At 38.6% G+C, this 16,004-nt stretch overlaps 1 protein-coding gene across 1 annotated transcript in view; it reads right to left on the bottom strand.

Moving 5' to 3' along the window:
* Positions 1-16,004, bottom strand: part of Rnf121 (ring finger protein 121) — a 75,625-nt gene that overhangs the window by 29,589 nt on the left and 30,032 nt on the right. The window contains exons 2-3 of the mRNA XM_036187576.1: positions 15,230-15,267; positions 12,790-12,931 (exon numbers count right to left, since the gene is read on the bottom strand). Of these exons, the coding sequence (XP_036043469.1) occupies positions 12,790-12,931; positions 15,230-15,267 (180 nt within the window). The remainder of the gene's footprint in view (positions 1-12,789; positions 12,932-15,229; positions 15,268-16,004) is intronic.

The following is a 16,004-nucleotide window of genomic DNA, read 5'->3' on the forward strand; positions in this document are numbered from 1 at the left end:
TGCATATGTAGAGGTCAGAGGGCAACTGGAGTGGGTTCTCACCTGCTACCACCTGGGATATAAGAATCAAACTCGGGTCATCAGGTCTGTTTTCAAGGGTCTCCACTCACAGAGCCACCTCAGCAGCCCATTTTTTTGTTGTTTATCAGTGACAGGCATTAAACCCACACCCTTGCACATGCTAGGCAAGCACTCTGCCCCTGAGCCATGCCCATTCTCCTAGCACTTTGCTTTTGCTTTGTAGCGCTGGGCTCTGCTTGTTACCAGGAAAGTACTCTAGTACATGTCTAGCCAAGAAAAATCCCTTTTTGGGTAATAATTATCAAGTATAAACTGACTCTTAATGACTTTCAAAGATTATTTGGAGACATTTCTCATCTACAAACTATTGTTGGGGTAAAAAAAATGATGAAGTGAATAATTTGTTCAAAACCTTAGACGGTGACAAGGACTTAAATAGTCCAAGAGAATTATCACCTGAAGCTGAGAAAGAATTGGCCTTGGTAGAAAAGAAAGTACATGAAGGACACGTGGATTGTATCGATCCAAAGCTGGATTGCATTTTGGTTATTTTACGTTCTAGGCATTCTCCTACAGGAATATTAATGCAGAGGGATTATATTGGACTGGATATTTTTACCAAATAAAAGATTAAAAGCTTATGTGGAAAAAAAATCTCCGACTTAATTTTGAAAGGAAAATTGAGACTTCATCAATTAGCAGGAATAGACCCAGCAGGAACTGTCATACCTTTAATTAAAGAGGACACTGAAAAATTATGGACAGAAAGTGAACCTTGGCAAAGAGCTTGCATTAATTTTTTGGGAGAAATTAACAGCAAATATCCCAAAAGCAATAGAATTGATCTTATAAAGAGAGCTGATTGGATTTTGCCTCGAATTGAATGGGAAAAACCCATATCTGGAGTTCGTACATTTTATACAGATGCAAACAAACAAGGGAAAGCAGGTTACAAATCAGAAAATTTAAGTAAAGTGGTTCAAAGTGCTTATAATTCAGTTCAAAAATTGGAACTGTACGCTATTCTGTTGGTATTAATGGATTTTTCAGAACTTCTCAACATAGTTACTGACTCTCAGTATGCTGAAAGAGTGGTATTACATATTGAGACTGCAGAATTTATCCCTGATGAGTCAGAATTAACTTCACTATTCAGTTACAAGATACAATCAGGGAAAGGAGTCATCCTTTATATATAACTCACATCCCATCCCATACGGGTCTGCCAGGCCCTCTAGCACAAGGTAATGATGAGATTGATAAATTATTGATAGGAAATGTGCTGTAGGCCTCAGAATTTCATAAAACACATCATGTCAATAGTAAAGGTTTAAAAAAGGATTTTTCCATAACCTGGCAACAAGCCAAGAAAATAGTAAGGAAATGTCCTACTTGTTCCTTTTATAATCAGACGCCATTACCAGCAGGATGTAACCCAAAGGGTACTCAGAGGAATGAAATCTGGCAGATGGGTGTGTTTCACTTTGTGGAATTTGGAAAATTGAAATATGTACACCATACCATTGATACTTATTCAGGATTTTAATGGGCAACTGCTTTGAGTTCTGAAAAGCTGATTCTGTAATTACTCATTTGCTAGAAGTTTATGGCCATCATGGGTATACCTGCACAAATTAAAACTGACAATGCTCCAGCATACATCTCTGTTAAAATAAAACAGTTTTTTGCTTATTACAATATAAAACATATTAAAGGTATACCACATAATGCTACAGGCCAAGCAGTTATAGAAAGATCAAACAAAACTCTAAAGGATATGCTAAATAAACAGAAAGGGGTAACAAAGCCCCCCAGAAATAGACTGCATAATGCTCTATTAACTTTGAATTTTCTCAATGCTAATGAGAAAGGAACAACAGTTGTAGAGAGAGAGCTATTGGATAATAGAAAATACTACTTATACCATTAACACATGCCTTTCATTTAATTAGATATAACTTGCCAAAAGGGAACCTCCCCAAATTACGTCTTGGGGAAAGGTTTTTGTTTTTGTCTTTTAGGAGAAGGCAGGCTAAGGAATCTGAAGAACACTGGACAAATGAGACAACTGAAGAAAAGGGACAAATCATCTATCCCAGGAAACAGAGTAAAATGGCCTATTGGTATGTCATCTACAAAATTTCATAAGTCTTCCTAAATGTTTGTTTCTGCTCTACTCTAAAAAAATTTAACACTATTGGTCTTCTTGTAGCCCCAGTTCAATTAAAATTTAAAGCTGGCTTTGGAGTTGGAGAATGGCTCTCCTTTAAACTCAAACATGTTGTTAAAAGGAAAATGCAAATTCCCTGTATCATGCCAGAAGAAAGAGCCATCTTCTGACATGGGGCAGGAGAAAAACCAAATTAATTAAGGGACTAGTCTATTACTACTAATCTCAATTCTTTGATTCAATTCTGATTCTTTAAACTTTTCTTCTTTTTGGAGCTGAGGATTGAACCCAGGGCCTTGTGCTTGCTAGGCAAGCACTCTACCACTGAGATAAATCCCCAACCCGTAACTTTTCTTAAAGTATGAATTTTATATAAAAATTTACAAGATTAATATATATGTGTGTGTGTGTGTGTGTGTGTGTGTGTGTGTGTGTGTATACATTTTAAACTTTGTTAAGATATTAATGGTCATATAGAGTACTAATTCTAGAAAAAAAGGCTTCAATTAGCTGCCTATACATGTCTTTGTGTTCGAGTCTCTTATCAGTTTTCTGCAGGAAATCATGGCTGGCCCAACATCAACTGAAGTCTCTAGGAAGAAGATGGGGCCCCACAACAAGAACAATTCCACGTGGACAATAATAACATCACTAAGCTGACAAACATCATCTACAGATCACCTTTGGACTACAAAGTGCTTAGAGCAATTCTGAGATGGCTAGCTGAGATGATCCGGTTTCAAAGACTACTTGAATAAGGACTTGAGACAAGCCCTGAACTTTGGCATTATGCACAGACTGGACAACAAAGGATATAGCTACCTTTCCTAGAATTTGACAATTAACCCAAAATTTTTCTTTTCAGAATAAAGATACCTTTGCCCATACCCAGCAGAAAGCAATTTTAAGAAATATGATGCCCACATCCCAAAGAGGTGGTGTGGTGCAGGTAGTTTTTGGTCTTTTAATGGGTTTTGGGTCTGGGATAATTTTCATTGTTTAGGAGGGTTGGTTACAAGTTGTTATTAAGAGTTAGGAAAAGGGCTAATAAGCAAAGGAGATTAGATTTAAAGTTCTTTTTTTGTTTGTTTGTTTGTTTTTTTAAAAAGACAATTACTAGTTTTAAATACTTTACATTGGATTGGATTTTTTATATTGTATACGAATTATATATATATATATATATTGAGGTTGATATTGTTAGAAAATGCTATACATATATTTCTAATCTTGTTCAAGATATTGTACTTATATCATTCATTTAACAATGTAATGCAATTTGCTGATCCTTGAATGTTATTATTACCAACTATTAGGATATAAAGAAATGAAAGTTAGTAGTTAGACATTACAATTGAACTTGTAGTCATATTAAATGTGTTTTCAAGATTGAACAGATATATTTTAGATAGACATGTCAACTTCAAACCCTTCAGAGATCTACAGATTATGGCATTTAAAATGTTTTAATAACTTAGAAAATTTTTATTTTTTGCTATGACTATAAGACATATTGGCTCCTGACAGTACCAATCTACTTCAGAGAAAATATGGGCATTGAAGAAACTGCATATGGAGCTAACTTTCATTGTGGCAAAAGTTAGCCACTGGACAACAAAGTATCCTCGAATCAACTGCTGACAAACAGGACAGACAGGACATGAAACAAAGGACTACCAATTCTTGCCAAAACAAGTGTGGTTGTGGCTTTAACAAAAGGCATCTTCTGAAGCCAGGACAATATGGCACCATCCCTGAAGTGGCCTTTGCAAGGTACAGTGCCCTTTTCTTCGAAGGCAGCTGAACAGGCAGAGGACTGATGGTTTCTGATGTGCAATGGAACAGCAGCTGAAACAGTTATTCTTCGAGTAACTAAGCTCACACCTCTCAATGGTAGACTGGCATTTAATAGAGGGATGTAGAGAAGAACGGGATGCTGAGATGAAGCCACATATACACAGCCAAGAAGAATGGACAGCTAAATTCAAAAAACATCAACAGTTTCCAAAATTTAAAATCCTGAATCATGCATGACATGACACTAGTGGAATTCAGATGTTTCTGGTACATGGACTGCTCTCACCAAATGTGAAGCCGAACTGTTGACCTTGTGTATATCCTACTTCTCAAATGAGTCTGTCAGATACACTAAGCCTATGGCTGAAGATGATGCCCCAACACTGTGGAGAAACTGTCCAGGCAAATGGCTGTTTCTGTCAACTCACATTTTTTTGGAAGCTGCTTGCATGCACTTCCTGTTTTTATTTTTTATTAGGTAATATTATTTCTTTCTTGGGTCTCTAGGGAGTTGAAGATTAGTTAGTTATAGGTGAAGATTAGATATTCACAGTTATAGTTTTCCTTGTTAAGAATTTCAGAAAAGAAACTAAAGAGGTATAAGTGTATAAATTTGAAAGGCGTTATAAAACAGTTCTGTTAGTAATGTAAGTTAGGATAGAAAGTGAATCAGGTATAGTTTGGACTTACCAAAACAGGCTAGATAATAGAATTATTTTCTCTGAATTTGTCAAATGCAAATGGACTAGACATTGTTTAGGTATTTATTGCTTGTATATATAATATATAGTTATTGTACTTTTGTATATAGTTGTTCTTATATTAGTTATAACTTTTTTCCTTTTTTCTTTTTATTAAAATAAAAAAGGGAAAATATGGTGATATTTGTACTGAAATGTGATTTTATTTGTATGTTAATAACTAAAGTTGCCTGGGGGTCAGAGCTAATAGCAAGCCACAGCAGAAGCTGGGTGGTGGTGGCGCACACCTTTAATCCAGATCACATGACAGACAGATCTCTTTGTGATCAAGGATACAGCCAGCCTAGAGACACACACCTTTAATCTCAATACCAACCATAGAAGACCTGGAGGTCTGTATAGACAGGCAGTGACAAGGAGGTCATGTGGTTGGGTTTACAATCAATGAGAAGGCAGAACAGAAAGTCAATAAAAAGACAGATACACAGGAAGTAGGTCGCTTGCTGAGGGGAAGAACAGCAGTGGCAGTGAAGGGTAAGAAAGGGTTTTTATTATCAGCTCTCAGCTACTGCTCTGACCTCTTGGGCTTTTAACTCTGCATTTGGCTCTGCGTTTCTAATTTAATAAGACAGTTACATCTACACTCTAGTGCATGTCTAGCCAAGAAAAATCCTTTTTTGGGTATAATTATCAAGTATAAACCGTAAGTAATTTAAGGTAATTTTATTGATGCTAGAAATGAAAAGAACATTATCTGAAATTTAGAAACAGGAAACAGTATGTGATAAGTGTGTTAATGTGAGCTAACTCTTTGAATGTGAAAAACTAGACTTGAACTCCTAAACTACAGACAGCAAGAGATTCCCAAGAGTACCTAGGCTACATAGGTTGGTAGGCAGCATCCCTGCTACTCCGGAGTGTAGAGCAGATCTTCTTACAGGAATCCCTGTGCTTCCCAGGGAGCACACTGCAAAACCTAGAGACAAATTTGGGTATCTACTAAAAGGTGCTACTATAGAGGCTTGGGATACCTGATGTAATGGTTATTCTTGGTTGTTAACTGTATCTGCAATTAACTAAAACCAAAAATGGCTGGGTACTACTGTGAGGGATTTTTGCTTGATTAAATCATTTGAAGTGGGATAATCTACTTCTAATCTGGGTTTTTGACTGGGAAGATACACCTTTAATCCAGATCTTTTGAGATGGGAAGACCCACCTCTACTCTGGGCCACATCTTCTGCTGGAAGCCTATATAAAGAATATGGAATAAGGAAACTTCTCTCCTCAGCTGCTTGCTCTCACTCACTAGCAAGCCCATTGCCTTATTGGCATTACAGCAGACTTCTTCAGGATTCCAGTGTGTACTGAAGACCAGCTGAGACACCAAATCTCATGGACTAAACAACTACTGGATTCTTGGGCCTCTGTTCCTAGGCAGCCATTCTAATAAATCCCTTTATATAGAGAGATCTATAACTTCTGTAACTCTGGAGAGCCCTACTAACTCATTTGACACTATCATACACAGAACAGTCCTCCTCACCACACAAAGAATAAACTGGCCTAAAATGCCAATAGTCCCTGATGAAAACTCTCATTAAGGAGAACAGGACCAGTGTTTTTCCACTTGGTGGTAACATGGGCTGGGCTGCCAACCTACACTAGTAAAGAAAAAAACTGTATTCAGTTAGAGAGAACCATAAGCCTTATCTATCAACTCCATCATTTTCTGGCATGCCATAAACACTTTTTAAACCTCCCATGGCTTCCTTAAACACTACATGCTTTTGCTACTCAACAATAACCCCAGTATGTTTCCTTAACACAGCATTCTCCAGGGAGTCATTTCAATTTTCTTTCATGCCCATGCTTTATCCTCAAAACACTACAATATATTTAATATACATGCTTCTGCTTATACTTGCCAAGTATCTCTGTTTGTTATCCTTTTCAGTCAGCACTCAACCAATAAACCCACTAGTCAACACACAATGAAACAACTAAAATTACTTATATTTAACAATATGTTCTTCTATCTTATTCTCCCATCTCCCTCTCATACAAGTCACCAATATCCTAAATCTTGAGTTTTATCATTCTTGCTTTTTTTTATGTATATGTGAGTACATGTTTGTATATATGCACACCAGTGAACAACCTCTGACCTCATTACTAAGCTGTTTTAAAAAAAATCTCCAGATACTAATTTTGTTACTTTATGTACCTTGCATTTAGAATCAATACTTGCCATTAATTGCATTAAAATCACAAGCTGATTTTTAAGGCATAGATGATTAGTAGCACCACTCTTTTACTGTGAGTTTAAAGATTGATAGGCTATAAATATTTGCACAGCACTAAAGCATGAGCTAATTTTATCTAACCCTGTTAAAAAAAAAAAAATGAGTTTTCTTTCTCCCCCACCATGAAGGAATTCTTCCTGGATGCAATTATGACTATGTACAGATTGCATTTAATAAAAAAAAGATAAAACATCTAACTGTAGAGTTGTAGAATGCATTGGCATGTAGCATATAGACCAATATTCTATCAATATATACAGCCTTTTCAAAGATGAAGTTGCAGGCCGATGATGTGTTCTGTATTTATTGAGGGTTCTTGGCTCTTACCAGCACTAAGTGTAAATGGCTTTGATGGCCAGTTTTGTTTAAATGCAGTCAGGCTACTTTATTCATTGTTAATAATTTGATGAAAAGTTTTTATATGCAGTAGATCTATGAAAGTACTGTTCATACTAATCAGAATTAAATTTGTGTACAGCAAGTTTTTATTTTTGGTTTTTGGTTTTATTGAGACAGGGTTTCTCTGTGTAGCCCTGGCTGTCCTACAACTCACTCTGTAGACCAGGCTGTCCTCAGACTCACAGAGATCCACCTGCCTCTGCCTCTTAAGTGCTGGGATTAAAGATGTGGGCCACCACAACAGAGAAGTTTTAAAATAAATGTAAATTACACTAAATCTTTCCTTTATACAATCTATACTTAAAGATCCTTCTGTAAACAAAATAAAGTTGTAGTCAAAAGAATTAAAATAATGTATTACTAGCTGTGCTTAGAATTTAAATTAAGGACAACTTTCGGTCAGGAGTCAGTTCTCTCCTTCAAGAATGGATTGCAGGAATCGAGCTCAGGTTTATTAAGCTGACACTTCAGTTCCAATCCAAATATTTGTTGTATACATCAAAAGATTGGGGCCAGGCATGGGAGTGCAGCCCTTTAATCTCAGCACTTGGGTGGCAGAGGTGATCTACAGAGTGAATTCCAGGCCAGCCAGAGCTACACAATAAGACTCTGTCTCAATAAACAAAGTTTTAAAAACACAACATCAAAGCCAGGCATAACGGTGCACACCTTTAATCCTAGCACTGGGAGGCAGAGGCAGACAGGATGCTGAGTTAGAGGACAGCCTGGCCTACAGAATGAGTCCAGGACAGCCAGGGCTACACAGAAAAACCTTAACTCAAAACGATTATATTTTTTTTCTTTTTAAAATGCTACTTTCTTGTTTGTTTGTTTGTTTTGTTTTTTTTTTCAAGACAGGGTTTCTCTGTGTAGCTGTGTGCCTTTCTTGGATCCGCCTGCCTCTGCCCCCCCCCCCCCCCCCAGTGCTGGGATTAAAGACATGTGCCACCACTGCCTGGCAAAATGTTACTTTTTATTATTTTGCTGTGGTTTGCTTTTAAGACAGGTTTCTTTATATAGCCCTGAGGTTTCTTTATATAGCCCTGACTGTCTTGGAACTCACTATGAAGATCAGGCTGGCTCTGAACTCACAGAAATCCACCTGCCTCTGCTGGGATGAAAGTCATTTACCATCACACCCAGTCTTTTTTATTTATTTTATTTTGTTTATTTATTTATTTTGGTTTTTCAAGACAGGGTTTCTCTGTGTAACAGCCCTGGCTGTCTTAGAACTCGACCTGTAGACCAGGCTGGCATCAAACTCACAGAAATCTACCTGTCCCTGCCTCTCAGGTGCTGGGATCAAAGGTGTGTGCCACCACTGCCAGCTAGTTTTTTTTAATTTCTTTTTTTTTATTTACTATGTGCATGTCTGTAGACATGGATGTGTATATATAATGAGTGCTCCAGGAAACCAGAGAAGGGTGCTGAGGATTGAACTTAATGACTTTGTAGCTATGAGCACTTACTTCCTGTTCTTTAAGAGGACCCAAGTTCAAATCCCAGCACGTATGTGGCAACTTATAACCAACTGTAACATCAGTCCCAGGGGATCCAACACCCTCTTCTGGCCTTCAATGCTACTATGTGTATGTGGTACAAAGACACACATGTAGGTAAAACACCTGTAAACATAAATTGAAAAACAAATAAAAATAGAAATACGAAAATGGCTGTCACTCTACACTTGTTTTAATTGTTTTTTTTATTTTTCTGGGCTCAATGAAACCTTGTGGTAATCTCTATTTTGCAGAGTACACACAGCAACTACAAGTGTGTCATCTCGGATGACAGAGTGAAGCATGAGCAGGGCCACACACGAAGCCCCACCAGAGAGCTAGCTGTGGGATGGTGGCTCTTTTGACACTCTTGGTATCATGTGACCATCTCATGCATTGTGACCTGAAGGTATATATCTCTACTAGTCATATATGCCTATACCTGAGGTAGCTATAGACCAGTGTGGTCTGGAACTTGAACAAGCTCCAGGACAAAGGTCAGCTTCTTTTCCACTATGATCCAGATTATTCCTTAGTTCCCTTGACAGAAAATCATTTCCAGACGCCACATACAGCAGAGATGAAAATGGGAAATGGGAAACAAATAACATGGGTTTAATCCTACCCCGGCCTAGCTGTATTCTTGCAGACCTCAACTTTCTATGTTTTTTTTTTTTTTTTAGATTTATTTATTTATTATGTGTACAGTGTTCTGCCTGCATGTATGCCTGCAGACCAGAAGAGGGCACCAGATCTCATTACAGATGGTTGTGAGCCACCATGTGGTTGCTGGGAATTGAACTCAGGACCTCTGGAAGAGCAGTCTTAACCTCTGAGCCATCTCTCCAGCCCAACTTTCTATGTTTTTATCTAATATTACTGTTACAGAGATAAAGTGAGATGGCACAGCTGGGTGGTGAGGGCACACACCTTTAATCCCTGCACCCAGGAGGCAGAAGCAGGTAGATCCATCAGCCTGGCCCACAGAGTGAGTTCTAGGTCAGCAAGGGCTACATAGAGAAATCCTGTCTCAAAAAACCAAAATGAACAAATTAATTAAGTAAATGAGATAGCACATTAGTAGGTTACAGACCCCTAACCATCTTTGGCAATATTATAAGTCCAAACATATACTGCAGAAAAAAAAGCACTTAGTGATTATGACTGAAAGTCATAAAGTAAAACTAATGGTTTTATCACTTGAGCAAATTATTCCAATTTTCTATTTCAGTTACTCATCTCTGACTGAAGAAAGCACTACTCGCTAAATTATTCTGAGGTTTCACTGAGTTTATACATGTAAAGTACTTTAAGAACATTAAGAACTTGGTGAATGTCGTAAAGTACAGTGGTGTCTACTTGTAATCCCCACACTGGGGAGACTAAGGCAGGAATGTCTCAAATTCATAGCCAGCCTAGACCAGTCTGACTGGTCTATATTCTTCACGTTCACTACACGCTATGTGATCTTCTGTGTCACTTTTCTGTCAATAATTGGAAGGGGAATACTGATTTCTCCAATTACTATAGATCTGCCTATTTCTCCCTTCAGTCCTATCAATTTTTGTTTCCATATTTTGGGCTCTTTTGTCATGTACACATTTATAATTCTATCTTCTTGCTATATTGTACTTTCACTAACATATACAATAATCACATAAACATGTTATCATATATAATCTCTACTTAAGCCTGTTATTTGATATTAGTATAGCCATCCCACCTTCTTTGCTTTGTTCTTTCTTTCTTTTTTTTGGTTTTTCGACACAGGGTTTCTCTGTAGCTTTGGAGCCTGTCCTGTACTAGCTCTGTAGACCAGGCTGGCCTCGAACTCACAGAGATCCACCTGCCTCTGCCTCCCGAATGCTGGGATTACAGGTGTGCGCCACCACCACCCGGCTTCTTTCTTTTTTTTATTTTTATTTTATTTTATTTTTTTTTAAAGATTTATTTATTTATTATGTTTACAGTGTTCTGCCTGCATGTTCTGCCTGCAGGCCAAAAGAGGACACCAGATCTCATTACAGATGGTTATGAGCCACCATGTGGTTGCTGGGAATTGAACTCAGGACCTCTGGAAGAGCAGTCAGTGATCTTAACCTCCAAGCCACCTCTCCAGCCCAGATTTATTTATGTCGGGTAGTGGCGGTGGCGCATGCCTTTATTCCCAGCACTTGGGAGGCAGAGGCAGATGGATCTCTCTGTGAGTTCAAGGCCAGCCTGAGCTACAGAGTGAGTTCCAAGACAGGCTCCGATGCTACACAGAGAAATCTTGTCTTGAAAAAACAACAAACAAAACAAACAAAGATTTGTTTATGATATATACAGTGTTCTAACTGCATGTATGGAGGGCATCAGATTGCATTATAGGTGGCTGTGAGCTACCATGTGATTGTTGGGAATTGAACTCAGGACTTCTGGAAGAGCAGCTGGTGCTCTTAACCTTCTGAGCCACCTCTCTAGGCCCCCACCTTCCTTTCATTTTAAAAACATTTTGTTTTTAGCCAGGAGGTTGTAGCACACACCTTTAATCCCAACAACTCAGAAGGCAGAGGCAGGTAGATCTCTTGAGTTTGAGGCCAACATGGTCTACAGAGTGAGTTCCAAGACAACTTGGGTAACACAGAGAAACCCTGTCTCAAAAAATAAACAAAACAAAATTTAATTACATATATGTGAGGTTGGAGGAATGGGATGTGCACACGTTTGGGTACCTGCAGAAGCCAAAGGGAAGGTATCAAATTCTGTGGAGCTGGAGTTGCAGGCAGTTGTAAATCACACAATGTAGATGTTTGAAACCAAATTCTGGTCCTCTGTGAAAGGACCCGCTTTCTTTGTCCTGGCTGCCCTTGACGTATTTAGAAGAGGGTGGTCTTGAATTTATGCCTTCCACCATTCTTTTGGCTATCATTATCATGGAATATTTCTTCCTATCCTTTCACTTTCATTTTGGGTGTGTGTGTCCTGATATCTAAGGTGAGACTTATACACCTAGCATGCTGATGAATTAAGGGATTTTTTTTTTTTTACTCCATTCTACCAATCTCCACATTTTACTGGAAGAATTTAACCTATCTAGAATTAAGTGTCATTACTAATAAGAAGGAACTTATCCCATTTAGCTATTTGTTTTCTGTATGTATTATATATTTTTTTCATTACTTCTTCCATTGTCTTTTTGTTTATTTGCTTGATTTTGGCTTTTGGTATACAGATTAATGAAATCTAGCCCCTTCTCCTAAGACTAGTGTTGGCTTTCCCAATCAAGTAATCTTCTCCCTTCTGAATGAATGATTTCTGATATTTACGTCATGAATTGTCTCACAATGTTTAAAAGGAAATATCTACTTTTTCTGACCATAAGGTAGTCTCATGTTGGGCTGAGAGTGGTGGTGCTGGTCTTTAATCTCAGCACTTGGAAGACAGAGGTAGGCAGACCTCTGTGAATTCGAGGCCAGCCTGGTCTACATAGTGGGTTCCAGAACAGCCAAAGCAAATAGTGAGACTCTGTCTCAACACAAACAAACAAAAAAGGAGTCTCATGTTTTATCCTTGTTTTCATATACCAAATCACTTGCTCTTTAGACAAACATACATGTATATCCTACAAACTACTTATCATTCCATATGGAAAATTCATTGCTACTGTTTTTAATCTGCCTACATGTGCCCTGGGTCAAACTGGACCCTAGTACACTTACAAAGGATCTCTGGATGACTAAAAGTGAGAAGTGCCAGGTGTGGTGGTACACATCTGTAATCCTAGTATTTGGAAGTTAAAGACAGAAATATCAGGAGTTCAAAATCATTCTCACTACTTAATCAGTTCAAGGCCTTCCTGGGTTACATGAGATCCTGTCTCAAAGAACATTTTTAAAAAATGAGAAGTGGCTTACGTTGTAAGAACGAGGGTGCCTCTGTTTCCACTGTACCAGGAGCAGCTGGGCCACCACCAAGGTAGCAATGAGGATAAGGACCATTTCGGCATGCATGGCTTCGTGGCCACGATGTTTGGCATGCATACGTGCATGCTCGACCCTGAAAGCCAAAAAGACAGGGTAAGTCAAGGAAAGGATTGTGTAGTGGTAAACACAGTGTTTCCTAGGGTATCCCTTTAGCCTATAGCTCACAACATGGCCCTGGGTTTTTCAATTCTTTATTTGTTTGCCTGCTTGTTTATTTATTTAAATGTTTATCTGTTTGTTTGCTTGTTTGTTTTTGAGGCAGGGTATTTCTACAAAGCCCTGGCTACTATGTAGACTAAGTTGGCCTCAAACTCAAGTATCTGCCTGCCTCTGCCTCCTGAGTGCTGGAATTAAAAGTGTGCATCACCACGCCCAGCAGCCCTGGGTTTTTCTTTCTTTCTTTTTTTTTTTTTTTAAGATTTATTATGTATACAGCATTTTTTTGCCCATATGCCAGAAGAGGGCGCCAGATCTCATTTCAGATGGTTGTGAGCCACCATGTAGTTGCTGGGAATTGAACTCAGGATCTCTGGGAGAGCAGTCAGTGCTCTTAACCTCTGAGCCATCTCTCCAGCCCTAGCCCTGGGTTTTTCAATTGAAGGGTACCATGAAAACTAGGAGCTAAGACCCATGTCTGAGAAGATGGACATGGGTTAGAATAGAGGCTCTCGGGTTCTATTTACAAAGCACAGCTATTAGGATTAAAGATGAATGATGTGCTGCTTGCCCTTTGTGGCAGAAACATAAGAAACCTTCCTTGAATCAAGAAGGAAATGCCAGGAGAAGCTTGTGTCACTGCCCATTTAACCCTATTTCAACCTGTCACTAGATGGAAAAAGAAGAGTTTACAGTCATAAAGCCTTACACTCTTAGCATTTATCACACCATGAAAGGGTGTGACATTGTAAGTGTGCTAATTCTAGAATCTTGCTTTATTCATCATACTTCTTTGCTAGGGCCAGTGAGCAAGTTTAGGGCTAACTAAAGGCTAAAAAAATCTGAACGGCTTCAAGTCTGTACTAATCCAAACATGTCTTCATCATCAGTATCAAGTAAACAACAGCCTCTTCAAGGGCTCAAGGAAGTTCAATAATCAGACCACTGGACAATATATCTGAAACATTAATCTAAAGCTGGCATTTTCTGGTCTGGGCTGTATAAGAAAGATAATTGAGTACACATTTTTAATTGCAACACTCTGGAAGCAGAGGCAGATGCACCTCTATGAAGTTGAGACCTTATCTAAAAACATATATACATATCTTACAATGAAACAAAAATATACCTACTTACAGCTTTAATCCATTGTACCTAATCCTAAACTTGTGAAAACAAAGGACACAACCACACCTCATTCCCAATGCCGAACCTTTAATATTTAGGATTGCATTAAAGCAACAGAAAAACCTTTCCTGTTTCTATCACCATTTTTCTGTAACCTTTCAGGTTAACAGTCCTAACCTATCTTTCTTTCTTTCATTTTTTTGAGACCACAACTCACTATGTAGGCCAGGCTGGCCTTGAACTCAGAGAGACCGAACTGCCTTTGCCTCTACAGTCCTAGAATTAAAGGTGTGCACCACCATGCCCAGCCTGGTCATAATCTTTTAAATCATTGTTCACATAAAATGATGTGAACAACATTAATCCTGATTTCTTTCTCTTACATATGATCCAGTTAAAAAAGCTCCAAAATTTCCAGTGGTGGCATGGAACTTTAATCCCAGCACTCGGGAGGCAGAGACAGGTGGATCTCTGTGAGTTCAAGGTCTACAAAGTGAGTTCTAAGACAGGCTCCAAAGTCACACAGAGAAACTGTCTCAAAAAACCAAAAAACAAACAAACAAATGGAGTGAACTGTCAGGCCTGGTATGACTGGCCTATATCCCAGCTACTTCAGAGGCTGGGGCAGAAGAATGGTAAATTCTAGGCCAGTCAGGGCTACACAGTAAATTCAAGGTTAGCTTGAGCAACTTGATCAGACTCTGTTTCAAAATAAAAAGTAAAAAGAGAGCTGGAATTACAGCCCAGTGGCATGCTACTTGTTTAACATGTATGAGGCCTAGATTCAATCCTCAATATAAGAAAAAAGGGGGTGGTGGTAAAAGAGGCAGTAAGAAGTTACATAACTTATCCCACATCTTATAGCTAGCAAATGGCAAAACTGGCTTCACCACAGGAGGATGCTTAGTACAAGTACCTACTTACTCTAGGAACAAATGAACTGTTCAGAAGTGACCCAGATACTTGGAAAGGTTTCCAAAAGACCTGTCCAACTGGTTATAAGACACTGCATCCCACAGACAGAGAAGAAAATGAGTAGTTACATAATTACTGGGTTAGCCTGTGGGACCCGAACTGGCACACTTACCTCCATTGCTCCTCTGGAGAGAGGTCTGACATATCAACCTACAGAAAGACACCACCAGAAAAATATGTCATTGACTTAGAACTGTCCCCACCCAAAATAAGGGGCTCATAGACTCATCAATATTTTCAAGGAATTAAAGGAGGAGACTACACACCTTACAATTTCTACGAAGCCTTTCCCGCCACTACTTGACATTGATTTCTCCCTTTTTCAGCTGCTAATATGGCTCAGGTTTTATGACTGAATGAATATTGCATGGCTGAGCTATGTAATGCAAGACTGGGAGTCCTAACTCCCAAGATGCTCATAGGATAATGGACATATTTATTATCTGATGCTGTAAGTCTGATAAGTATAAGAATAAGCTATGGAAGAATGAAAAAGTGGGATTTGACCCAGTCTGGGTTGTTATAAACCAGGGAAAGTTTCTTGGAATAATTGTGAAATATTATCCAGAAATGAGAGGAATGTTCTGGCAAAGGAAATTACATGGATAGGAAGGCAGGGAAGTTTACAGTATACAAACAATTAAGTATGACTAGGATAAATATGAGTCAGAATTAGTAAGATATGAAGCTAGATAAAATATAACCAGACAGCATCACAGGAATGGCCAAACAGGAGCAGGCAGAACACTAGACCAGAGCAAAGTGATATTTGGCTCCTGCCCTGCTACTGACCTTAGAAGTGCATGACCTTCTAAACTCAAAGCTGGTTCTACCTACGGTCTCTCAAATTTGGCACTACTGATATTTGGGGATGGTTTTTATATGGG

Source organism: Onychomys torridus, chromosome 1 (genome assembly GCF_903995425.1).
Source record: "Onychomys torridus chromosome 1, mOncTor1.1, whole genome shotgun sequence".
Taxonomy (NCBI): Eukaryota; Metazoa; Chordata; class Mammalia; order Rodentia; family Cricetidae; genus Onychomys; species Onychomys torridus.